Source organism: Dromaius novaehollandiae, chromosome 28 (assembly GCF_036370855.1).
Source record: "Dromaius novaehollandiae isolate bDroNov1 chromosome 28, bDroNov1.hap1, whole genome shotgun sequence".
NCBI classification, from domain to species: Eukaryota; Metazoa; Chordata; class Aves; order Casuariiformes; family Dromaiidae; genus Dromaius; species Dromaius novaehollandiae.
Window position 1 is genome coordinate 3671684 of NC_088125.1, and position 24997 is coordinate 3696680.

The window sequence follows — 24997 nt, forward strand, 5'->3', positions numbered from 1 at the left end:
GGGCATTCGGCCTCCTCGGCCCAGCTGCTGGGGGAACAACCTGGCCTTTCCCCCCTGTGTTGTATAAACATGCTGCCTGTCGTGCCAGCCCGCGGGGCTGGACGGGGACGGGAAGAGGGAGGTGGCGGTGGCCTGATTTCCGGGCAAGCGCGTGACCGCCGGGCCCAGGTGAGGACCGGGCACCCGCTGCCGTCGGCCCCTCTGCTCCCGGGGGGGATCCGGCACCACTGCAACCCCCCAAAATGCCAGCCACGAGGGGCCTGGGGCCGGGCGTTGTGGATCCCGGTGGATCCCGGCGGATCCCGGCTGCTCCGAAGGGGTTAAGGTGGTGCAGGTGCTGCGTTCCTGGGCTCGGCCTCGGCCCTCCCTTCCTGCTCTCCTCCCCCAGCTCCCGGGATATAAACCCGGAGCGCACACCCCGCCCTGGATCGCCGGGCTCCTGCCTGCTCGTCCGGCCCGTCCGGTCCCTCCTCCGCCCTCCGGTCCCTCCTCCAGCCCCTCTTGCAACCCTCCAGCCTCTTCTGCAACCTCCTCGCCCATCCTGCAACCTCCTCGCCCATCCTGCAACCTCCTCGCCCATCTTGCAACCTTCTCGCCCGTCTTGCAACCTCCTCGCCCATCTTGCAACCTTCTCGCCCGTCTTGCACCCCTCCTCTCCGTCCTCCCCGTCTCCTGCCTCCACCATGTCCATCACCGTCTCCAGGAAGACCGTGAGAAGCCCCTCGGCCGTGCCCGGGCGCTCCTTCAGCTCCCACTCCTACACCTCCGGCCCCGGCGTGAGGATGAGCGCGGCCTCAGCCTTCGGCTCCTACGGCGGCAGCCGCTACGGAGCGGGTCTGTCCCGGGGTCCGGCCGCGGTGCCTGGCGCGGGGGGCTCCATCACGGCCGTGAGCATCAACCAGAGCCTGCTGACGCCCCTCAACCTGGAGATCGACCCCAACATCCAGCGGGTGCGGAAGGAGGAGAAGGAGCAGATCAAGACGCTCAACAACAAGTTCGCCTCCTTCATCGACAAGGTGAGGTCGGGCACGGCCGGGGGTGGCACCCGGCCACCTCCTCCGCGCCGCCGGCCCCGCGCCAAGCCCGAGGGGACCGGCCCCGCCGGAGGGACCCCCGGCCCCGAGCTGCGTTCCCTGCAAAGCTCTCGGAGGTGTTTTGCAGGGTTTGGTGCCTTTTCTGCCTCTGCTCCGCCCAGACCTGCTCCCGCGGTGGGCTGGGAGACGGGCGAAGCCCGGCGGGAAGGGGGGCGTGGAGGGACGCACGGATTTACCGGTCACTGTCCTGGGAAAGGGGATGCCTGGGCCCACTGGGGACGTCTTTGGCTCCCTGGGGGACATCTGATCCCCTCAGAGACCTTCTGGCCCCCTTGGGGACATCCTAACTCCCTCGGGGACCTCCTGGCCCCTTTGGGCACATCCTGGACCCATCAGGGATGTCCTGATCCCCTTGGGGACCTCCTGGCACCATCAGGGATGTCCTGACCCTCTTGGAGATGTCCTGACCCCCTTGGGGACCTCCTGGCACCATCAGGGATGTCCTTACCCTCTTGGGGACATCCTGACCCCCTTGGGGATATTGTGGCCCCTTTGGGCACATCCTGGTCCCATCAGGGACATCCTGACCCTCTTGGGGACATCATGGCCCCTTTGTACACATCCTGACCTCTTTGGGGACATCTTGACCCACTTGGGGACCTTGTGACCCCTTTGGGCACATTCTGGTCCCATCAGGGACATCCTGACCCCCTTGGGGACATCAAGGCCCCTTTGTACACATCCTGACCCCCTTGGGGACATCTTGACCCACTTGGGGACCTCCTGACCCACTTGGGGACATTGTGACCCCTTTGGGCACATCCTGGTCCCATTGGGGACATCCTGACCCCCTTGGGGACATCCCACCCCTCCTTGGGGACATCCCAGCCCCTTTGGGCACATCCTGGTCCCATCAGAGACATCCTGCCCCCCTCGAGGACATCACACCCCTCCTTGGGGACATCCCGGCCCCCTTGGGCACATTTTGGCTCCCGTGGGGGTGTCCTGCCCCCCTCGGTGACATCCAGCTGGCCTCGGGGACACGCTGCCCGCCCGGCGCTGCAGGGGAGGTGGCAGCAGAGCCGCAGCAGCAGAGCAGCCCCCAAGACCCCCATCTCCCACCTCCTTCCCCATCGCCGGGGGAAAGAATTAACGCGGGCATCAATTAGCAGGTGCCCCCCCGGGGGGGGGGGTTTCCTCCCGCCGCGGCGCGTTTCGGGGTGCCGGGGAGCTCCGGGCACGCGGGGTGGCAGCGGTCCCGCGGCGGGGGGGGGGGGGTCCGGCGGCTCAGCGCGGTCCCCCCCGCCCAGGTGCGGTTCCTGGAGCAGCAGAACAAGGTGCTGGAGACCAAGTGGGCGCTGCTGCAGCAGCAGCGGGGCGCGCGGAGCCGGGCGGGCGGCCTCTTCGAGGCGTTCGTCGGCGGCCTGCGGCGCCAGCTCGACGGCCTGGCCCAGGAGAAGCTGCGCCTCGAGGCCGAGCTGGGCAGCATGCAGGGCTTGGTGGAGGAGTTCAAGAGCAAGTGAGGCCCCCCCCGCGCCCCCCCACCCCGGCTGCACCCCCGGCCCCGGGCGCTCTGCAGGCGCCCGCGGCTGCTGCGGGGTCCCCGGGGGCCACCAGCCACCTCCCCCCGTCGCCCGCAGGTACGAGGAGGAGATCAACCACCGCACGGAGAAGGAGAACGAGTTCGTGCTGCTCAAGAAGGTGAGGTGCTGGGCTGGGGGGGCCGGCGGGGCCCTGGCCGCGGGCTCACGGCTCCGGGCTCTCCCCCCGCCAGGACGTGGACGAAGCCTACATGAACAAGGTGGAGCTGGAGTCCCGGCTGGAGGCTCTGACGGATGAGATCAACTTCCTGCGGCAGCTGCACGAGGAGGTGCCGACTCTCCCCCCCCCCCCCGCATGCAAAACTGGGGGGAAAAAAAGGGAAAACAGCCCCGGCGTGGCAGCACGGGGCCGGGCCCACCCGTGCGGCGAGCTGCCCGTGCTCAGCCGTGGCCCCGCCGCGTCGCAGGAGCTCCGCGAGCTGCAGTCGCAGATCTCCGACACCGCCGTGGTCCTTTCCATGGACAACAGCCGCAGCCTGGACCTGGACGGCATCATCGCGGCGGTGAAGGCGCAGTACGAGGAGGTCGCCAGCCGGAGCCGGGCCGAGTCCGAGAGCATGTACCAGGGCAAGGTGAGGCAGCGCGGAGGAGCCGGCCGCGTCCCCGCCGCAACGCGCCCGGCCCCGGCGAGCTCCTGCAGCGCGAGCGGCCGGCGGGCGATGGAAGCGCCGGCTCCCTCCTCGCCCGGCACCCTGCACCCCTGATCCCAGCCTTGCAAAACCCTGCCTGCCCCGGGGCCGGCGGGTCGCTCCGCTCCAAGCTTGCTTATACCCTGGCTTAAAACCGGACCGTGGGGAGCAGCGGCCGCGGGTCCGGCCCCCGCGGCGTCCCCGGCGGGGGGGGGACCGGCTTTCACGGCTGCCGCCTCCCTCCCTGCCCGCGCAGTACGAGCAGCTGAAGGTGACGGCGGGGCAGCACGGCGACGACCTGCGCAACACCCGCGCCGAGATCAACGAGCTCAACAGGATGATCCAGAGGATCCAGGCGGAGATCGAGGCGCTGAAGAACCAGGTGTGCGGGCGCTCGGCGGGCAAAACCGGGGCGGGGGCATCCTCCGCCGCCGCTGCCCCGTCCCTGCATCCCGGGGGCATCCCTGGGCTCGGACCCCCCCCCCGGCATCGTGTCCGAGCCCCTTTTGCACACGGGAGCACAGACAGGTCCCCGCTCCCCCCCCTGGAGATGCAGCCCCAAAGCCCCCCATTAGCTCCAGGCTGAGCGGGGCGCTGGGGGTCCCGGCCGAGCCGCGGCCGGCGATGCCCCTTGCAGCCTGCCCGGGCGCTGGGAGGGTTTTGCAGCCCCCCGGGGCAGGGGAGACCCCCCAAGCCCCCTTTCCAGGGGGATTAAGCCCCCGGCGGCTCCTTGCAGCGGGCCGGCCTGGAGGCAGCCATCACGGAGGCGGAGGAGCGGGGCGAGCTGGCCCTCAAGGACGCCAAGGGGAAGCTGGCCGAGCTGGAGGCGGCGCTGCAGAAGGCCAAAGGCGACATGGCCCGGCAGCTCCGCGAGTACCAGGAGCTCATGAACGTCAAGCTGGCCCTGGACATCGAGATCGCGACCTACAGGAAGCTGCTGGAGGGAGAGGAGAGCAGGTGGGACCCCGAGGACGGTGCCGGGGCACGCAGCATCCCGCAGACCCCAAAACTGGGATGGGGGGGGCCTCCGGGGCGCAGAGCCGGGGATATAACCCCCGCGCAGCAAGGAGCGCCTCGCCGCCCTCCGCCACCGCCTCGCCGCCCGGCCTCGGTCATGTCCTCTAACCTCCGCGCTGCTGCTTTGCCCCCGCAGGCTGGAGTCCGGCATGCAGAACCTGAGCATCCAGACCAAGAAAGCAGGCTACTCGGGTAAGGCTGGTGCGGGGACACCTGGGCCCCCTCGGTCGCCCGGTGCTGCCGGTGCCACCGGGCCCGGGGGGGGCAGAGGCGGGTGCTCAGCGCCGGCCCCGCTGCTTCTCTCGCAGGCGGCTACGGCGGCGGCTACGGCGGCGGCTTCGGCGGCTCCTTCTCCAGCAGCAGCTACTCGGCACCGGCCCCGGCGCTGGAGAGCTCGGTCGTCACCAAGTCGCGAGCCATCGTCATCAAGAAGATCGAGACGCGGGACGGCAAGCTGGTGTCCGAGTCCTCGGACGTGGTGCCCAACTGAGCGCCCGCCGGCGCCCCGGCCGCGGCCCCCCCCCCCTGCCCCGCGCATCGCCCCGGCCCCCCGCCTCCGTCCCCGTCTCCGCGGTCAATAAACCGCTCCATCCGCCGGGCGCCCGCCGTGGTCCTCTTCTCGGGGGTGCTGCGCTGCTGGGGGGGGGAAACGGGGCGGGGGGGGTCCGGGGAGAAGCGCTGTCCCCGTCCCGCGGCGCTCGGCTGGTTCTCGTGCTGGTGCTGCACAGGGCAAAGCCGGTCCGGCACGGCCGCGAGCGCAGCGCCCGGCTCGGCAGCTGCCTGTTTGCAGGCGAATCCTGCTGAAACGGGCTTTTCCGCCCAGCTCGGTCCTTAAAAACACGTATTTTCCCCCATTCCCTGCAAAGACCTGGCGGGGACCGCAGGCGCCTTGGGAAACATCCCGCGGGCGACGGCGCTCGCTTGGGCGCTGCCGGGATGAAGGATAAAGCCGCGGCAAAGCCGGGTTTGTGGCCGGGTGCCTGAGCCGCGGGGACGGGGACGACGTCCCTGGTGAAAACCAGGGTGAAGAAATGCAGCAGCATCGAGCCGCGGGGCACAAAGGGCCGCGAAGTACCCTTTTCCCGCTGGGAAGTTTGCCGGCACCGCCAGGGAGGAGATGAAAGCTCCTGCGTCGGGCAGAGCCGGGGGTGGAAACGCGGCACACGCGGGTGTTTTACCGAGAAAAGGCAACGACCGGCGGGGAAGGGGCCATGACCCCCCTGCTTTTGGCATCGGGGGAGTTTTGGATCAAACCGGGTCAATTCTGCCGCGTTTTGCTAAAACCACCATCCCTTCCGGGAACCAGGCCTGGGACTCCCAGCTCGGGGATGGGCTCGGCTGTGGGAGCTGGCAGCGTTTCCCATGGCAGAAACACCCGTATTGGGGAGCTTCCAGCGAGCCCCCGCCCGGGGGGACACGGCCTCAGCACGTCCCTGGGTCACCCCGGGGATTCTCTAGTGTCTAGTAGGAGGGTTGAGCCTGGGGGTGCTGCCTGAGCCTTTCGAGGGAGGAAAATAATGGGAGCCTTTCCCTTCGGCTGCCGAAAAGCCGTGGGACCGCTGCACCTGCAATGTCTGCTCTGCCAAATGGGGACGGCTCGGCCAGGAAGGTCCCGGTTTGGGAGGGGAGGAGGGGACGACGGGCAGCGTGACCGAGACCCCGTCCTTCCTTCCCGGCCTCTTCCTCCGCCGCCGGGCTCCCTTTCCAGCCCCGTCTCCCCATTAAAAATAATCTCACGTTGCACAAAGATGCTGCGCCCTGGGGAAGGCTGGGCTGGGGCTTTTCCCCCCTCCCCGGGGCCCGGAGCGCTTTCGGCTCCCCGGGGAAGCAGGAGCGTTGGCCCAGGCTGGAGCCGCCGAGGGTGAAGCCTGCAGGGAGGTGCCGGCGGGGCAGCAGGGCCGGGGGACGCCGGGGACCGTCCTGCAGCCCAGGACAGCGTGGGGAGGCATCTGCACCCATCTCTGCCACCAGCACCTCCCTTTTCCCAGCGGCATCCCAAAATCCCTCCAGGCAGCAGCGATATTTGATGGGATTTCCCCCTGGAGCCCCTCGGAGAGCTGCAGCTCGAGGCCCCGAGCTGCCAGGGGATTTGACGGGGGCCATCGGAGACGTCGGTGGCAGAGACGCGTGTGCAAGCAGGGTGGACACACGGGGGGACCCCGGCTCAGGGGCCCCCCGGGGCCGTGACCATCCCCCTTGCAGCCGGCCCCAGGGAGTCCCCGGGGACCGCGGCCACCCGGCCCGCCGGGGACTTTGCCCTTCAGTTAATGATTAGCCGCCGGCTCGCCTGGGCCTGGCGCCTCCGGCTCTTCCAGCCCCCCCGGGTCCTTTAGCTGCAGGGGCTGCAAATCCGGGACCGGGGAGCAGGGGAGCAGGACGGCCGGGCCCGGGGACGAGGCGAAACCTCGCGGCCCAGCGCCGGGCTGCTATTCCCGGTACGGAGGTGACACCTGGTGTCTGCACCATAAAGCACCGCTGCAATTAGCACTTGCAGCTAATTGACGGGCTCCTGGCAGCGGCGGGGACTCTGCTGCCCTGCGGCCCCTGTGCAGCAGCCGAGATGCTCCCAGGCCGGCAGCCGCCGGGCTTTGAGGCCTCCGCCCCGCCGGCCTGGCCGGGGGGACCGGGGGCTCCCTGCGAAATACGTGAGGGATTTGGGGGCCTCGGTGGCCACCAGAGGTTCCCCGAGAGCCGCGGTGCCGCGTCCTGGGGACGCCTCGCAGGCCGGCCCGGTGGGCCCGAGCATCTCCGGGTACCGCGTCCGGGCCGGGCTGAGCCCAGCTGAGCCCCGTCGCAGTTGCCCTGCGGGGCTGAGTGGGTGCAGCTGCGGGAGCCCTGGGCGGGGTATTAAGCTGCCCCCACTGCCCCCCCCAGCCCCTTCCCTGGCTCCTCAGCCCCACTCTGGGGGTCCTGGCTCTGCTCCCGGCTCCTGCTCCCCGCTCTGGCTCCTGCTGCATCTCCTCGGGGTTTGTGGTACCGGCGTTGCTCGGTTGGGGCTGTCCGAAATGGGGGTCTGGGTGGTGGGTTGTGGGTTTTGCTCCATTTTGCGTTGGGTTGGAGATGCTCAGGGTGCAGCTGAGATGTGGGGGGGGACTGAGCCCTGGCACAGACCTGGCCCCCTGCTCTGGGCTGGGATTTTGGCTGTGTGAAGCAGCTCAGGGCTCAGCTTTGCCCCCGGGGTGTGCCGGGTGCTGCTCACCCCCAGGGCTGCAGAGAGGCTGCCGCAGGGATGGGGTCACCCTATTTTTGGGGTGCTGGTGGGGGCTTGGTGCTGCTTTGGGGCGTTTTGTGGGTGCCGTGGGGCAGCAGATGCCCCAGGGAGGTTCGTGCCCGGGGCCCGGCTGCAGCAGGGCTTGTGCTGGCCCTGGGGGCCGGTGCCCTGCTCCCACCCCCCCGCAGGCCTCCTGCCAGCGGCCCGGCGACGCTGGAGGGCGGCAGAGGAGCGGGAACGGCACCCAGCTCCATCCCGGAGCAAGGCCGGGTGCCAGCTCCTGCCTTCCTCGGGCAGGGCCCTCCTCATCCTCCCGGTGCAGGAGGCTCCCAGGACCGTCATCCTGGTGGTGGAGAAACCCTGGGGCTGCCGGACTCCTGGGCCCCCTTTGGGCCCCGGGGGGATCTGGCTGGGGTGGGGGACGGGGGATGAGCCAGGACGCCTGGGTCCTGCCCCACGGTGGGGGGTGAAACGGTGCTTGCACAGAGCTGGGGGGCAGCGGCAAGGTTAAACCTCTAAAATCCCCTTTTGGGGCCGAGGGCTGGTGTTTGCACGGGGCGAAGGGGCCGGCGCTGGGCGTACGGAGTCGGTGCGGTGCAAACCTGCCTTGGGGGGAAACTGAGGCACGGGGCTGCCCGCAGCATCCCAGCTCAGCCCCGGAGCAAGCTGGGGTCCGGGGTGGGCCACGCTACGTCCAGGCAGTGCTGCTGCCTGCGGGATCCCTGGTGTGCGCTTGTTTTAATTAAAGGTGTGATTTAATCCCGGCTGCCTCCCATTAACGGCCGTGGGGAGGAGCGTGTGTGCAGGGCTGCCATGCTCCGGGATGCCCTGGCCTCCCTGGGGGGGGGGAATGGATTTGGCCCTGGAGATGGATTGGGGGGGGGGGGGGCGGACTCCTGGGCTTCCCCCAGGTTTGGGCTGTAAATCTCAGCGACGGGCACAAATCGGTGCTGTGCTGCACCACGATGGGGAAACTGAGGCAGGGGCCGGAGGCTGAGCCCTGGCGCGGCTGCGGGGCCGCTCCCAGAGCTGGAGAGGGGGTGCAAAACCTCTGACCCCCCCAAAGCAGAGCCCCAGCTCGGCCCTGACACCCCTGCCCCAAATAACCCCCTTTTCGGGGGGGGGGGGGAGACACCCCAAAAAGCCGCCTCCACCTCCCGCAGGGCGCCGGGAGCCCGTGGGCGCTGGTGCAGCCGGTTCCCGTGGGCACGGCCGGGCGGCACCGGGACAGGCCCCGGCAGCGCGGGCACCCGCCGGGACGGGCACGGGCGCCGCGGGGAAGGAGGCAGCGCTTGGGTGCGCGGGGCGCGGTGCTGCCCGGGGCCTGCCGAGATGAGAGGTTTCAGCGCTGCCCTGCGCCGGGGGGGCCGGTGGCCTCGGTGCTCCCCGAAACCCCCTTTGCTGCCGCCCCTCTGCTCCGGGACCCGCCGTTCCCACCTCTTCCCCTTCTCGCCGGGCTGGTGGCAAATAACCCCCCCGGTACGGGTTGGAGCCCCCACCCCGGCGCTGGCCCTGCTCCCTGCGTCTCGCTGCACCGAAGCGTTCCTGGTTTTGCTCCTCGCTGGGAGAAGGGACCTGGAGAACCCAGCAGGAGCCAAGAGCCCTGTGTTTGAAGTGCATCGAGTGTTTTCTTGCTGGGTTTTAAGCACCCCGGGGTGCTGGGTGTCTCGCCGGGATGGAGGGCTCGGTCCCGGCATCCCCAGTGGCTCGAAACCATCCACCGCCTCCGAAAAGCTGCAGCTGCCCGGGCTGAGGCTGGAGCAAGCGGTGGTTTCGGTGCCCCGGCTGGGGAAGCTGCGGCTCGGACGCAGCTTGGGCTTCGGGCTCCCGTCCCCGGTTGGCAGGATTTGACCCTAAAGACAGCCCTGGGGGGTCGGGGGGGGGGGGGTGAACGCAGCAGGAGAGGAGGGGACCCCGGGGGTGGCCGCGTGCCCCCGGCCGGCTGCGGGGCCGGGCTGTGGTGCCGGGGCAGGCTGATGCCTGACTCAGCTCGTTGCACGGGTGGTGGGGCTGGGAGGGGCCCGTGAGTCACTGGCACAGACATGCCGGGGCCCTGCGTGTGGCCCACGGGCAGGAGGGGCCTGGCAGCCTGGGTTTTTCGGGGGGGGGGGTCTCCCCAGGCAAGTGATGGGGGATTCTGCTCCTTTCGGGGTGTCCCAGCCCGGGTTTGGGTGGGGGTGCAGCGAGAACCAGGACGCCTGGGTCCCTCGGCTCTGGGCTAGTGCAGCAGAGCAGGTCCCTGCCATTTGGGGACCCTATTTGCAACCTGCTTGGGGGGGGGGGCCAGGACCCAGGGTGCCTGGGGTGTCTTGGGTGCCTGGGGCTGAGCCGGGGGTTCGGGTCGGGTGCAAGCGGCAGCACTTTGCACCTCCCTGGTGTTCCCCACCGGCGAAGGGACCCGGCACCCCCATTTCTGCCTCCCTGAGCCGTTTCCCTCCTGCAGCAAGAGGCAGCCGGCTGCGGGGTCGGAGCCGGGTCCCGCGTCCGGGTGGGCTCCCTCCTCCGGGGCCGGGCACACGCGTGTGCCCCACGCCGGGGGCCCTTGGCTGGGGCGCCGGGCTCCTCCGGCCCCTTCACTGCCAGGGCCGAGGTGCGGTTTGGGGCAGGAGCCCAGCAGCAAGACTCGGCTTGCCGGGGAGTTTTCGCCTGTAATTAGCGCCGAGGCAGGAGCCGCCCCAAGCTTGTCTCTTCGCGTTTTCGCACGCACACCCCTCGCTGCCTTTCGGGCCCCTGCGGGGAGCTCAGGCTTCCTGGATGCAGCGGATTCGGGGCAGGGAGCTGCCCTTTGCGCGGGGGCCAGGCCGGTGTCCCCCGGGAGCATCCGTGGGGAATCGCGGCCGGCACGGTCCGGGGAAGCCGGGGAGGGGAGCGAGACCCCGGGCAGGGCTGCGACCCGCCGGAGGGGCTGGCACGGGGTGTCCCGGCTCCCGTGCGCGCCGCTGCCCTTAGAGGGTGCTCTGGATTTGCATTCCTCGGCTGTGGGGCCCCGGGGTGGCCTGGGATCCCGGGAATGGCGGGTGCGGATGGATGCATGGACATCCCCGCAGTGCTTGCAGTGGCACCAGCCTGGGGACCGAACCCAGAGGGCTTTCCAGGCCCCTTTGGGTCTCATCAGGGCGTTTTCACTCTCCCTGCTTTATGGGGCTGATTTCCCCGGGAGAGAGGGTGAAAAGCAAGGGGATGCAGCGGTCAGGTCCTTATTTTAGCCTATTTTGTCCCTTCTTGGCAGCGTTGCAGAGGGCAGCCCCAGACGGCAGCTCCTCCCTCCCGTTTTGGGGTGAATATGGGCAGGAAGGGAGCTCGCGCTCTGCGTAACCCGTCCCTGGGGTGGGAGCTGCCCCCGTGGGTGCTATTCCCGGGGTGGCGGTGGCGGGAGGGTGGTTTTTCCCCCCGGGACGCGGGAGCGTGGGTGGGGGATGCGTTGCCACCTCCAGCAGCCCTCGCCTGTATTTTTGCAACATCGTCCGCGTCCCCGGGTGCTTTCGAGGGACACGCGGGAGGGGAGATGCTCGTGCTGGGAGGGGGGAAGCCGATGGGACGGTGCGGGGTGGCGATGCGGGGTGCACATCGCCGTGCACCAGGGTTTATCCCACCAGCCTGTCCCTGGGCAGGCCGGGGATGGATTCGGGCTCATCTCCTCCAAAAGCAGCCCCAGCTCCATCCCTGCGAGCAGGGCATGGGGTGAGTTTGCTGGAAATGCATTTTTTTGCTCCAGCGCCGAGTTTGGGGGGATGCAGAAAACTTCCTCCTGGCTCACCGGGCCGGATCGGCGCTTTTCCTGGGAGTTACGGCGCATCAAAGCTCTTCCCTCGCCTGGCTCGGCAGCGACCAGCCGGTTTGGGGAGTTTCCCTGGTTAATTCTAGGTGAATCTAGCAACGGGCGATAACGCGGCCAGGGCGATGCTGCTGCCCCCGATCTGTGCGGCATCGGGAAGCGCCAAAAACCCCGGGGCTGGCGGAGGCGGCGGGATGCCCGGCTGGGCGAGCGATGGGGACGGCCGTCCCCTCCTGGGGACCGCGGCGCTGCCGGCAGCTCCCTGCCCGCCGCTGGCTCCCTGCCCGCTGATTCACTCGCGGGCGCGTTGCTTCAGCGCCCGTCTCCCTGGGCGGCCGTGGGAACCGGCGGCATCGGCCCCGGCATCCCGGGCGGAATGAGCATCGTGCCGGAAAGGCGACGCGGGGCTCTGCGGCGGGTCGCGCTTGCGGAGCCGCTGCCTCCGTGCAGGGGCTTTAGTGGGGTTACTCCAGGTCTCGCACGGGTACGGAGAAGCAATTTCTCTGTGTGAGGTTGTAAATCACTGCGGCTGCGTTCAAGCCCGGACCTATACTGATTTACACCGGGAGGGTCTCCCCTCCAAAACCCCGATTGCTTTAACTCCGTTGAACCCGCAGAAGCTCCCAAATCCAAGCGAAGCCCTCCGGGTTTCGTGGGGCCTGGGCTTGGATCTTGCTAAAGGGGGATACGCTTTCCCGTTTGCCCTGTTTTTCCAAAATGCTCCTTTCCCTCCAGTTGCTTCATGCAAAAGCCTCAGTTTAAAAGTCTTTAACTCTCACGCCCTGGTTTGGAGGAAAACAAGGGCTTATGAGATAGGAGGAGGACTTTGCAAATCTGCTCCTCCACCCAAGCAAACCCCCAAACATTAGTCCCCCTCCAGCTACCAAGCCAAGGAGCAGTATAAAGGAACAAAACCCCTCTCTTTGCTCCGTGGCTGGCAGATTTGCAGGGCTGGGCACCTAAAACCACCTTTTTCCAGGTGCCCCCCGGCAGCCCTGCGGGAAGGCAACGGGCCGCCTGGTTCCCGGGCCCGGCATGTGATGGTGCCCGGCTCTCCTGCAGCGTTTCGTGTGGTTTCCCCGTGCTGTGCAACCTCGCGGGGCAGCGCGTGGGGCGGTTACGTTAGTGTTGCACTGTGCACGGTGTGGCCAAGCGCTAGCGAGGCTGCTCGGGTGTTTTAGTCCTGATTTTTGGAGTTGGGAGCGGCCGGACCCTCGGCACCGGCTGCGCTGCCCCTTTGCTGCGAAGGGAGGAAAACGGGGCTGGGAACCGCGAGGAGCATCCCGGGAGGGCTGCTGAGCACGGTGGATGTTTGGGGGAGCTTTTACATTTCTGCGAGGCTCTCTGAGGCCTCCAAACCTTTTTCCCCCAACCGTTTTCACTGCAAATGTGTCCCAGCCCCGAGCAGAGCTGCTGTGGTGCAGGGGAAGGCGAGCGCTGGAGGGAGATGCTCTGTGCCGCGACCGCTTCCAGCTCCGGCACGTGTCTGCGTGGCTCCTCCCCGGCTCTCCTGCCTGCCCCAAAGCCGCTTCAATGTGCAGTTCCCCACGTAAGTGGGTTTAGCATGTCCCCTTCAGCTCTAAAATTGCCCCTATGTACTGGTGTCCCTGTCTGCCCAGCTGGAGAAGGTGCCGAGAAAAGGGATTTGGTTTCGGTGATGCTGCAGCAAAAGCTCCTGCATCTGCTGCCCGGAGGAACCTCTCCGGTCTCCAGCGTGTTTCCCAGGGGCAATTCTCCTCCCAGACGATTATTTTCCCTCCAAGGATGTGATTTCTGACCAGTCTCGTTCACGCTGTTACTCCTGGGTTGGATCCAGGGCTGAATAACGCTGCGGGTTTTATTTCCTTCCTGGAAGGAGCCGCCAGCCCAGCCGTGCTGCGGCCGCATCCTGCCCTGGACGGTCCCTTTCCCTGAGTGAAAGTGGTGACTTGTCCCGGATCGCTTAGCACGGCGGCCTGGGACTCAGGTCGGGGAGGACCCGGGACGAGGAGGCCACGGCGAGCGGGCGGTGGGTCCGGGCGGTGCTTTCCCCGTGGCTCGTGCCCGGATGAGCCGCGCGCGGGAGGATGCGGTTGTGCTTCTGGGGGTGTTGTGGCCCGGGGCAGGGTGAGAGCGGGTCATCTCGAGGGCTGCACCCCATTTTCACGTGCTGAATCGCCCAAACACGCTCCCTGTGGCTATTCTGGGGAAAATACACACTCACCCTCTGTCGATTTTTGTGGGAACCGAGTCTCGTTTCCACCTCTGTTTCAGCAAGAGGGAACCCGAGAGGCAGGGCTGGCCGGGAACAGGCATTCTCCCGGGGTGGGAAAAGTCCTTTTTCCCCGCCACCCTCTGCTGGGTTCACCCATTGCCCTCTGGGCAGCCAGATCCCGCGCGTCCCGGGATAACGCTGCACGGATGGAGAGGGATTCGCCTCGAATGCTGAATGACAAGAGCTTAATTCCTGGTAATGGGTAGGGGACAGCGGGAGAGGTGGCAATCACAGGCAGTGCCAATGCTCCATCGAGCAAATGCATTTAATCGCATCATCATAATAAGAATTATTGTTATTATTATTGCTTACAGAGGGCCACCGATTCCCAGGAGAAGGTGTTGCCTGTAAGCTATGTGTTAGCAAAATCATTTATTGCATCGAGAGAGGCCCAGGCGAATGCCCAGGGCTCTTTGCTACATGCGATTGCAGCTCTGACGGGACTAGGTGTGCCGTCAGTCTTCTGCAACAGGCGTCTTTGATCTCTCTCGGGATCCACCTTGTTATTTCTGCTTTGTGATTCCCAGCTCAGGTCCCAGCCCTGCAATTTGCCTGTTGAGTTAATGCGGGTTTAGCAGCCATGAGGCTTCTGCTTCTTACTGTTTGATGAAACGGGGTTTTTCTTTATTGATACAGTCTTGTTGCACCTTTGGGGTGAAACCTGCTAAATCTGGGCTCTCCAGTCATGTGCTGTGAGGGATGTTTTGCTTTGGGTGGAGCTCTGCTTGCAGCCGCGCTCAGGTCTGAGCGTTGCAGCGGCCGAGGGCTGGGGAGCACCCAAACCTTGCTGCTTCCAGCATCCCGAGGCTGGTCTGCAGAGGTCCTAACAGGAGATGCCGAGTGCCACCAGCTACCGTCAGGAAAAATCCCAACTCCTGTTGAGGCACCGGCTTAGCCAAGCACCAGGGCTGTCCCACTGCACAGCACTTAGGAGAACCTCGGCCTGGACGTGCTCCAACGTAGATGTCTACCTAGGGGCAGATGGATGGCCTAAGCACGCCTGCTCCTCTGAACCTGGAAGGCCCTCGTTCGGCAGCTGCCCTGGTGCCGCTGTCTGAAAGCGGGTGAGGGATGACTCGTTGCATGGGTGTTGCTCTACGGGAGCCACCTGCCCCCGGTGTGGCGTGGACGGAGGCTGTGGGTCCCAACCCTGCTGCTGCAGCTCCACCGCTACGGGGGTCTGGGCTTGGAGCAGCCATGGCTGGGTTTTTGGAGGCGTTAAGCTGCATGTCTGTGGATGTAAATATGCCAAACTCTTCTGCCGTGGCCTTGGAGCCCCAAGCGAGTCTCAGGAGCTCATTAAAGAAATGTAATTTTGCATGTTACCAGAGCAGCAAAACCTTTTGGGATCAGGTTTCACCTCTGGGCTACATTTAGGACACGAAGAAACTGCCTTTAGCTGGTTATTTATATCTTTCCATGGGAAGAGCCTATTTTCTCATTGCATCTTCTCCTTTAGGCCTGGCCTAGCAAAGCTCTTGCGTGTGTGTGTAGCATTGAGAGTGTGCCCGCTGTCTTTAGGCAGAGGTGAAATACCTCCGGAGGTGCCTGCGTGCGAGGGCATTGCTGGGGAGCAGTGGGAGCCGACGGCTGGACCTGTGTGGCGGAGCACCGAGGTCCTGAGCGGTGACACTGCGTTAAGCCAGGCAGTGACCTGATCCAGAGATCTCGCCCCGGTTTCCGCCTAGGAAAGGAGTCTCAGCTCTGAGTTGGTCCTTAAGAGGGGGACTCGTGTCTTCTCCCTTCGGAAATCTCCAATCTCCGCTGCATGCGACGTGGGTTTTACAGCAACGGTGGTTCTCGTAAGGGCAGGGGTGTTTCTGGAGCGGGACCTCTGCTTTGAGCCGCGGGTGAGGCTGAATGCAGGCGATTAGCGCGGGGCCGGCTCGTCCCACGGGGCTCGTTTCGGCTCCCCGCCCTGTGGGTTTGGGAGGCAGCTCTGCTCCGCGGCCGGCACCGCCCCGGCACGCTGGTCCCCAGGCTTTGCCGTCGCAGCCGCAATGGTGACTTTGTCCCCGCACGTGTCCCCGCGGTTGGGGGGTGGCAGGGAGCCTTCGGTCTCAGCAGCGCTTGGCCCGACGGCTGTGGGCGAGCGCAGAGGGTGAGCTCTGCCTTCCCGAGCCTGCGGTGCTGCCGGCTGCTTGCACTCCTCTTCCCTCTGCCATGGAAAGGTGGAGCCACTTCCCAGCATGTGGATTTTTCGCCCCTCTCCTTTGGAGCCAGCTCCGGGGTGTCCGAGACCCCCTGATCGGAGCAGCCCAGCAAAGCCTCCTTGCAGGAAGGTCTTAGGAGCAAGCCCTGGGTGGGAAACCCCGCTGTGCCGGCTGCATTTTCCCATCCCACCCGTCACTGGGACCCTGCGAAGGGGTAGGACGTGTCTTGGGCACAGCAGGGCACTCTGTTCTTGCTGAGCTCAACGATTAGGTGCTTGGGCAACTGCCTCAAATGGCAGTGAATAAGCACGGCGTGCCAGGAATTAGTAGTGGAGCCACCCTGGGAACTCCCGGCAGCTACTCTCTCCCTCTGCGTTGGCTAACTGGGCTCAAACAGGTTCATTCGGTTTTTAGCAGATCTGGTTGCACAACCACGGGAAGAGGCAGCCGCCGCCTCCTGTGAGCGCCGAGAGCAGAGTTCAAGCTGCCTTCGGCACGCTCCGCTCCTCGCGCGGGGCGGTGGGACCCGGCCGGTCCCCTTGCGAGCTGGGAAACCGGGGATCCGGGGGCCCTGGTGTGGGAAGGGACTTCTAGGTGGGACCGGGAGACTTTGCACTGCTGAGACTTGCAAATGCTCCTGCCGAAGAGGAGCACGAGCTCCCCGGCTTCTCCCTGCTATGCAAATTCCCTTGGGCTGGAAAACTTGCAGTTCCATGAATGCGCGATGAGATTTGGGAGGAAAAGCCGGCCCTTCCCGGGGCGGTTTCCTGTTTCGCCCCCTAGATTCCTCTGCGGGAGGGATTTAACTCTGGACCCGGACCCAGATTTGCGTGTTTGCAGAAAAAGCTAGGAGCGAATAAACTCGGCGCTGAAACTGGTTCCCCCAAACCTCTCCCACAAGCATCTCCAATAAAAGAGATAATTATAGAGTGCGCAGCGTTAAGCTGGCTTTTACTGTCACGGCTTCAGCTGCAGCTTGTGGTTTTGGGGGAAGTCTTGTATTTTTTTTTAATGGCAGGATAAATTGGGGTCCTCAGTTTGAAGGCATCTTCAGACACCTCTGCTAATTAAAATATAAATTAAAAGTGCTTAAGTAATTAAGCTGTTTTTTAAACAATGAGTTTGCCAAGGGGTAAGTGCAGGAGTGGAGGTGGCTTTAGCGGCGGAAAGGAGGAGAGTGGCTGAACTCGATCACCCTTGAAGTGCCACGAGCTGGGCACGGGCCATCGCGGCTGGAGCCCCTGGGCGGAGGGAAGGACGGGGCTGAGCTGCAGTCTCCTCCAGCAGAAGAGACTTTTGAACATTCCCGTTTGGAAGCAAAATTTTAGGTTTGGCTTTTTTCCATCAAGGGTGGCAGGGGGAAAATCTGGGAAACCTGAAAACCCAGCCCTGGCTCTGAAAATCCTCTTTTCCCCCTAGTCAAAGCTGATGTTTCAGCCGCATTTCAGTTAGAAATCACCTCCCTCCCCTCCCTTTTCTGCGTTGACAGCTACAGCATTCCTCTCTTCCATGGATTAAAAGATCCCGGTGGAAGCAGATCCCCGCTTCATTGATGAGAGCCGAGACACACGGGGAAGAAGGAATTTGCCTCGGCAGTTGTGCTGTTCTTTCGTTTCTTTTCTAACCTCACCCAGGAGCCTCGGGGCGCTGAAACAGCCAAGCCTCTCTGAGGACGGTCGCTCGGGCATCTCGGGGGCGAAGGCTGGAGCTGGGCTGTGGTCCTGGCTCTGCTGCTGGAGCCGTGCGGGACAGCCAGCAGGTCTGCCAGGCCGCGGTCTATGGTGTAAGGTGGTTATTTTTAGGGCAACACTGCTGTTTTTGCCCTGCCAGATCCCCAATGGGCTGCGTTTGATCAACAAGGAACCCAGAAAGAGCAGAACAATATCTGAAGGGCTTCCAGTCTAGGCACTGGCATGATGCAAGGACTGGGACCTGCAGTCGAGGACAGAGCAGAACTTACTGGACTGGTGACAGCACCTCAATCCTAATGAAGTACAGGGGAGGGAGTGAAGCCAGAGAAATGCTGAGATACTGTGGCCTCTGCAAACCCCTTTGGCCTTCCAGTCAGGATACCAGTTGCTTCCCGTGTCTTTTCCCGAGTGGTCTGCAATGCCTTTTAAAATATTTTAAAGTTTAGCGTTATCTCAAAGTAAAGAATACATAGTTTTATAACCTGGCCAACGACCGATGCTGTTGGGGCTCCCTCTCCCAGTTGTGAAACAGTTTTGGACAAATGAAGTCAAATGTTCTCTGAGCAGGAGGTTGAACCGGAGTGCATCTGAGGGTGTGACTGAGAAACAATTTTTTTGTTGGAATTCAATGAAATGAGCACCTGCCACAAGGCTCGGAATGAGTGATATGCATGAAAGAAGGGTCTCCCTTGGGGTGAAATGTGTCAGGGAGTTTGTATTGCTTTGTCATTGCCAGAAGAACCTCAAAAAGCTTGTGATGAGTTGACAGTTTCTAGCAAAGGAAATTTGATTTGAAGATGTGTTTCCAATACCAACAATAGCTTTGTTTGTTCAGCTCTCCAGGGAGTGTTTTGAGGCAGGTCATCACGGTGGCAAAGGGAGACGAGGGGAGGGCATCACGCCAAGCACACCTAAAACAATGAATAGAATAAAAAATGACATTTTTCTCCACTCCCCTGTCACCCAGCCAACTCCCTGAGCACATAAAAAGGAGAATTTGGGCATTGCTCTTACAGGACTTTCCTTCTCTTGCCTCTGAACTTGCTTCTGGACACAACACCGCTAAGCTCTCCTCTCTTAACGGGTTTACAGCTGGGGACCCACCATGTCTCGCCAGTCGTGTGGTCTCGGCAAGGGATTCAGCTCCAGCTCTGCTTGCTTCGGAGGGGGGAACAAAGTCACGTTCAGCTCTGTGTCCCGTGGAGGATGTAGGGGGTCTTCTGGGAATGCTGGTGGCTTTGGTAGCAGGAGCCTCTATAGCTTGGGAGGGAGCAAAAGTACCTCTCTGGGGGGATTTGGTGGAGCTGTTGGTGTCTGTAGAGGTTATGGGGCTGGTAGCCAAGGAGGCTTTGGCTTTGGTTATGGAGCTGGGGGGAGATTTGGTGGCGGTTATGGCGGTGGGGCAGGAGGTGGTTTTGGTGGAGGCCTTGGTGGTGGCTTTGGTGGCTTTGGTGGTGGTGTTGGGGGGTTTGATGGGAGGGGAGCTCCCGGCTTTCCCGTTTGCCTGCCGGGCGGCATCAAGGAAGTGACGATCAATCAGAGCCTGCTGGCCCCACTTCATCTTGAAATCGACCCTGAGATCCAGAAGGTCCGAGCGCAGGAGCGGGAGGAGATGAAGACCCTCAACAACAAGTTTGCCTCCTTCATTGACAAGGTGAGAAGGGGGTGACTTTCTCTGCGGTTTGGGGAGATTTTGGTCTTCTCATAGCTCATGTTAACTGCAATTGCTGTGACAACCCTGAAGTGCCAGTTGTGCACAGATGGCCCTAAAGACTGCCCGCAGACAGATGAGGTGGACGGTAGCTGGAGAAGTGACTTTCCCAAGGTTTTAGAGAACCAGGACTAGGATCCCTGGTCCTTAAGATCGTGATGCTGGTGCTAAACCGTGGGACTGTACACCAACACGCAGAACATCCTCAGAGGAGTCCCTGCTGATTGGCTCCGTCTGCCTGTGGGCTTAAGGCCTTCTGGGTGTTTTCTTTCAACTTGCTAGTAGTCCAAATGCATCTTGGAGGAGAGAATGCCGAAGCTATGAATTTCAGCATGTTTCTCCAGCTTGGACCCTGTGAGTACGGAGAGGAGAGGCAACTCGCCTTTGCCCCCTCAACTGAGAGCTATGAGAATAAATTTTCCCAGTTATCCAGTGGGACCCTGGAGCAGGTTAGGAACTCACTGCTCACCAGAGAGGAGAGGAGCAGAACGGTTAAACTTTCTAGATGTAGGCAGCATGGAGAAATGTCAGTGGGAAGACGGTCTTGGGAAATAGTTTGACTCTTTCTGTCTGTCCCCTGCAATCATTTAGGTCCGATTCCTAGAGCAGCAGAATAAAGTCCTGGAGACCAAGTGGAAACTCCTGCAGGAGCAAGGCCACGGCACAGGCCCCAACGGCAGGAACATTGACCAGTTTTTTGAAGCCTATATCAATGCGTTGAGGAAGCAGCTGGATGGCCTCGCAAATGAGAAGCACCAGCTGGAGGCAGAGCTGAAGAACTTCCAAGATCTGGTGGAGGATTTCAAGACCAAGTATGTTGTTCTCTGTAGTCATGGTGGTTCAGCTGTGCTGAGGACCTCGTGGGAATTTTTCCAAAACTTAGGCTGTGTGGGCTTAAATTCTGGCCTGAGTTAATTTATAAGTGTCTAAGCTCTGTCTGATTTCTTAGGAAGCCTGATTATATTTCACCAGCTGTGTAAAACTGCATATGGAGCTGGTCAAAACTTGAAACTTTTATTGGCACTCCTCTTTCTTTGCATAGAAAGGGGTGAAAAGTAGAAACTAAACTTTGAACAGTCAGAAAATTCAAGGGCTTGTAAGAATTCTCAATGTTTCACTTGTGTTGAGGATCAGAAAATATAAAAGACAAGTTTTAGTGGTTTTCATCAGCTGTGAATTTTGACAGTAGGCAGTGATTCTTTCAAGATTTTTCTCAATCTGTATTTGTTGTCTGAGTTATGCTTGTTACTAAAGCAGGATTACCTACTCTTCGTCTTTCCCACTTAATCTGTTATTATGATTTAATGAACTAATTAGATCAGTTGCTAAATCCTGCTATAACTTCCTCATGGATCACTTCAAGATTAGAGCTTTCTTTAGAAAGCAGAAATGAAAGAAAAGAGATGCTTTTCCTGGTATTACTAGACTAATTTGTTCAGCCAGAAAAGCAAGAACAAAGCCTAGAGAAATCTTTCCACTGAAAGAGATAAGAAAAGCAATTTGATAGACAAAATTGAAGGAAAGTAGGTCCAGGGTTCATCAGGATCAGCCATGTCCCTTGCTTTACTGAGGCTGCAGGTGGAAAATTGACTTTGTTTTGGAGATCATCTCCACAACTCCATGCTCTGCAGCAATTACCTGCCAAACTGAGCAGTTCAAAATATTCAGGATGGCCTACGTTGGGGGCCCGAAGGTCCCTAGGGCCAGTGAAAGTAGCTGGAGTGGCCAGAGCCAACAGGACTAGGTTTAAGGAGCTCTGGTTCCTGTTTGCACACCGCCTTTCAAGAAGGTATTTGAGATGGCAGGAGTCAGTGGCTCATCTGGAAAGGTGAAGTGCTGGTGCTTGTCCATAAATCTTGCTCACGGCAGGTCTATTTTTGCCCCATTCATTAGTCTGAGGCCAACGGTGTCTACTTGCCAGCAGTGGCTGCAAGAGCCAAAATAAGCAGACAGATTCAATCTCCCTTATTATAATCAACAGGTATGAAGAGGAAATAAACAGAAGGACAGCTGCAGAGAACGATTTTGTGCTCCTGAAAAAGGTAAAGTGCTTGGTTGAATAAACATAAATGAGGAACACAAAGCACTTGGAATCATGAGGGCAGATTTTAATTAAACTTGTCCCTAATTAGAACAAGCAGAGCATGAAGGCAGAGCTGATGTCAGGATAATCTTATAATGGAGCAGAGGAAGAGCAAAATGTTAGGTGCTAGTGTTCCTGCTACTTGGAGCGAAACAACCAAATGTGTAAAATATGTCTTCATCTGCATGTTCAAAACGCTGCTGTTTTCTCCCCCCATGCAAAGACCCCTCTTTGTTCAGAGAGTGCCTTATTTCATCATTGATTTGTATTTATGTTGAAATCGCTTGTGAGCCCCAGGCCTAAACCAGGACCCCTGGAAGTAAGGTCCATAGAGAAACGGATTGGCACCAACACCAACGGGTTCACAATTCGGTACTAGGTAACAGCAACGTATCAGGTGGAAAGACTTGCTTCCAATTTCTGCTGCAGGATGTGGATGGGGTCCATATGAACAAGGTCGAACTCCAGGCAAATCTGGATGCTCTGGCAGATGAGATGAACTTCTTGAAGTGTCTTTATGAAGTGGTAAGTGGTCCAGCTGTTCTCCTGACCACAGAATGCTTCTCTAAATGAGTTCTCTCCATGCTTTGCACCGTGAATGCTCCTATTTCTTGCCTTTTTTGCATGCCTGGACAATGTTTTTAGCTGCCTTTCTGCCTTCCTCTGCTAGACCAAACAGCCTAATATTGGTGAGCCTGTCCCCATGTTTATACCGGTGGACAATGAGCAAAAGGCTTCTTCTAGGTGTCTCACATTTTCAACCAGAATTGTCAGACACTTGAAAACATTTAGGCCTCTGGAGGGGGTAGGGGATCCCAGAAAAGAAAAGGGTTAAATAAGGATGGAGTGTAATGCTCTAAGGACAGTATGTAAAGCCAGTGCTGATGTGAATTGCAGGAACTGTCCCAGGTGCAACAGCAAGTATCCGACACTTCTGTGGTTCTGTCCATGGACAATAACCGAAGACTGGACCTCGACAGCATCATTGCAGAGGTCAAAGCGCAGTATGAGGAGATTGCCAACAGGAGTCGGTTGGAGGCTGAGTCTTGGTACCAATGCAAGGTAAGTGTTCTACGTGTCGCTCATGAACATGGATGGCTGAGGCTGGTGGAAGAGCTACCACTGGTTTCAGCGGACTTGGAGAACAAAAATAGGAGTATTTAACACTGATTCGGGGAGCTTGGAGGGGAGATGGGGCTTTCTAAGGTTCTTTGTAAAAACTGCAAAGAGGAGGAGTGGAGCACATCTTCATGCCATGTCTTTGCTAACCTAGGTCTTGCTGGTGCGTACCCAGCAGGAAACCTAGGCTGCAAAGGGCAACAAGAGTCGGTTCTAAACTAAAGGCCATGCCTAGGATTTAGCTGGGCTTATGCAGCCTCTACTGGGAGCTGGAATATTGCTGATACTGATGCTAGACTTGAGCTAGTGTGTGCCTGTTTACCCTGGCTGCTGTGTGCTGGTGTGGAGAGTTGTTGTGGGGAACAATTCATGTCGGACATCAAGTGCTCCTCTTGTTTCTGCCCATCAGTATGAAGAGTTGCAGGCTACAGCAGGAAAACATGGAGACAGTCTTAAGGACACAAAGACTGAGATCTCCGAGCTCAACCGCATGATCCAGAGGATACGGGCTGAGATCGAGAATGTGAAGAAACAGGTAGGGGTTGCATTTTCTGAGAAATGGGTGTGAACAGGTAAATCCCTTCAGGGCTTCCCTACAAGCAAATGCTCTTGTAATAGTGTAAATAGAAAGGAACTAGCTGTATCTGGGAAGAGCTGAACCCAAATGATCCGGGCATAAAACAATGAAGGGCATTGCATGTTTGGGCATCACAGCTTCTGAACCTCTATGGCTGGCTGCCCCTGATCCACTCATCAGATCCATGTCTTGCCCTCCAGTGTGAAACTCTGCAGGCATCTGTTGTGGATGCTGAAGAACGTGGAGAGGTGGCCCTCAAGGATGCCAGGGCAAAACTGACTGAGCTGGAAACAGCCCTGCAGAAAGCCAAGGCAGATCTGGCCCACCAGCTCCGGGAATACCAAGAGCTCATGAACGTCAAGCTGGCCCTGGACATTGAGATTGCGACCTACAGGAAGCTGCTGGAGGGAGAGGAGTGCAGGTCAGTGGGATACATAATTTGTTTGCATCCTGCTAAACTGAGGGGAAGGACTCTGCACATGTCCCCTCTGCTAAAATAACATTAGGCCATGGACAATGGCTATGCCATTAAGGTTAAGGTCCTACAGCTGCTGTTTATGCCTTGGTCTGATAGACCAAGCCTGGCTGCATGGAGAGTTGTACCAGTGCAGATGCGCTGGCTGGAGCTGACAGTCTGTCTCTTCCTTGCAGGATGTCTGGGGAGTGTCAGAACGCTGTGAGCATCTGTAAGTAGCACTCCTTGCTCTGGAAGGAGCATGGCGGGCTGTGGGTTGTGCTCCAGGACCGCACGTCTGCACTGGAAGTAATCCCACCCCTTCTGTTTGTCTCCGCAGCTGTGGTGGGCGGCAGCAGCGCCGTGGGAGGCGGACTCGGCGGCGGGCTGTGCCTTGGAGGAAGAGGCGGAGGAGTTGGATTTGGAGGTGGCAGAGGCAGCTATAACTTAGGCAGTGGTGGCTTCTGCTCTGGTGGGGGGTACAGCTTAGGAGGAGGGGGCTTTGGCTCAGGGGCAGGAGTCTGCTCTGTGGTTGGAGGGTCTGGCTCAGGAGGAGGATCTGGCACCATCCTGAAAACCACCACCTCTGTGTCGACAAGCTCTGTGAACCGGCGGGCCTAGGAAAGGGAGCATCTCATCCCTCCCTGGTACCCAAAGGAGAAAGGAGCCAACTGGCATGGTGACCATTGCTACCCATCCATCACCAAGGTGACGACCATCTATTTTGGTTTGAACCAAACACCATCATCCTTTAGAAACTGCACAGAAAAGTAAAATAAGGCAACTTGCTAATGACCGAGTTTCTCAACAGTGTTTGGGGTTTTATTTGCCCCCTTCCGCAACGGCTTCTCACTTCTAATGCTCCCCCTGAGGCACTGCAAAAATGCTGATTTATCAGAGTGCTGAGCACAGTCATCTGAAACGCAGGACCTGCCTGTGCACTGGAAAGCCCCAAACACAACCAGGATAATGGTCTAAAGCACTGTGGACCAAATAAGGGACACTCCACCAATGACAGGTAGCTGGGACTGGTCCATGTGCAGCTACCAACAAAACTTCAAAGAACTCTTCTATAAAGTCTATGCAATGGCTTGACTTTTAAAATCTTGTGCTGGATCCAGATGTGGTGCAATTGTAATCAACTATACATCAGCCAAGGCTCTGACTCCAAAACAAGAATTTCCTAATGATGACGAGTCCCAGCTGAAAAGGCATCTTACCCCACTGCAGTTTTGTCTAAACAAGATACTGATAGTTTCTCTCATTTTCTTTAGAAGCAATTGTAAAATGTTCTGGTTTTACTTTTTCATTGTGATCATGGGAACACTTGTGCTTGTTTGCTTAAGTCTTTTCCTTTGGCAGAAGGCATATCCTATTAAAGAGCAGAGGCAGCGAGTTTGTGTGGTTTCGTGTTGTAACAAGACACCTCTTTTGCTGAGATCTGAAAGTGTTACCTGACTTCCCTGTGCCCTTTGAAGTTTGCATTTAAAGGAACCAATGCTAATTTGTAGCCTGTTTTCCTGCACCTTTGTCAAATCTCACCCCTGAGCCTCTTGTGTAGTTTGTCACTGGCAGAAAGGGCAGAGATCTTGAAAACTGCTGGGTTAGGCTCAGTACTGCCTGTGAAATGCAGGGTTTTCGTGACCTACATCCATGGGAACCAGCTCCTTTCTGGTGGGGTGACAGAA

General features: G+C 60.3%; 2 protein-coding genes across 2 annotated transcripts; both read left to right on the top strand.

Moving 5' to 3' along the window:
* The first annotated feature begins 350 nt into the window (after positions 1–350).
* KRT8 (keratin 8) lies at positions 351–4880 on the top strand. Its single transcript, XM_026118745.2, has 9 exons — positions 351–1016; positions 2345–2553; positions 2675–2735; positions 2809–2904; positions 3043–3207; positions 3521–3646; positions 4001–4221; positions 4418–4473; positions 4590–4880. Exons 1-9 carry the CDS (start codon positions 684–686, stop codon positions 4769–4771), a joined length of 1449 nt encoding a protein of 482 aa, XP_025974530.2. The 5' UTR covers positions 351–683; the 3' UTR covers positions 4772–4880.
* Positions 4881–18379: 13499 nt separating this feature from the next.
* On the top strand, positions 18380–24704 carry LOC112994419 (keratin, type II cytoskeletal 4-like). Its single transcript, XM_026118751.2, has 9 exons — positions 18380–19019; positions 19668–19888; positions 21058–21118; positions 21589–21684; positions 22057–22221; positions 22688–22813; positions 23056–23276; positions 23507–23541; positions 23650–24704. Exons 1-9 carry the CDS (start codon positions 18471–18473, stop codon positions 23928–23930), a joined length of 1755 nt encoding a protein of 584 aa, XP_025974536.1. The 5' UTR covers positions 18380–18470; the 3' UTR covers positions 23931–24704.
* Positions 24705–24997: the final 293 nt, after the last annotated feature.

Coding starts and splice junctions, on each gene's coding strand:
- LOC112994419 (XM_026118751.2), top strand. CDS start 18,471: ATGTCTCGCCAGTCGTGTGGTCTCGGCAAGGGATTCAGCTCCAGCTCT. Junction 19,889..21,057: donor GTGGAGGATTTCAAGACCAA/GTATGTTGTTCT, acceptor TATAATCAACAG/GTATGAAGAGGAAATAAACA. Junction 23,542..23,649: donor TCAGAACGCTGTGAGCATCT/GTAAGTAGCACT, acceptor TTGTCTCCGCAG/CTGTGGTGGGCGGCAGCAGC.
- KRT8 (XM_026118745.2), top strand. CDS start 684: ATGTCCATCACCGTCTCCAGGAAGACCGTGAGAAGCCCCTCGGCCGTG. Junction 2,736..2,808: donor AGTTCGTGCTGCTCAAGAAG/GTGAGGTGCTGG, acceptor TCCCCCCGCCAG/GACGTGGACGAAGCCTACAT. Junction 2,905..3,042: donor TGCGGCAGCTGCACGAGGAG/GTGCCGACTCTC, acceptor GCCGCGTCGCAG/GAGCTCCGCGAGCTGCAGTC.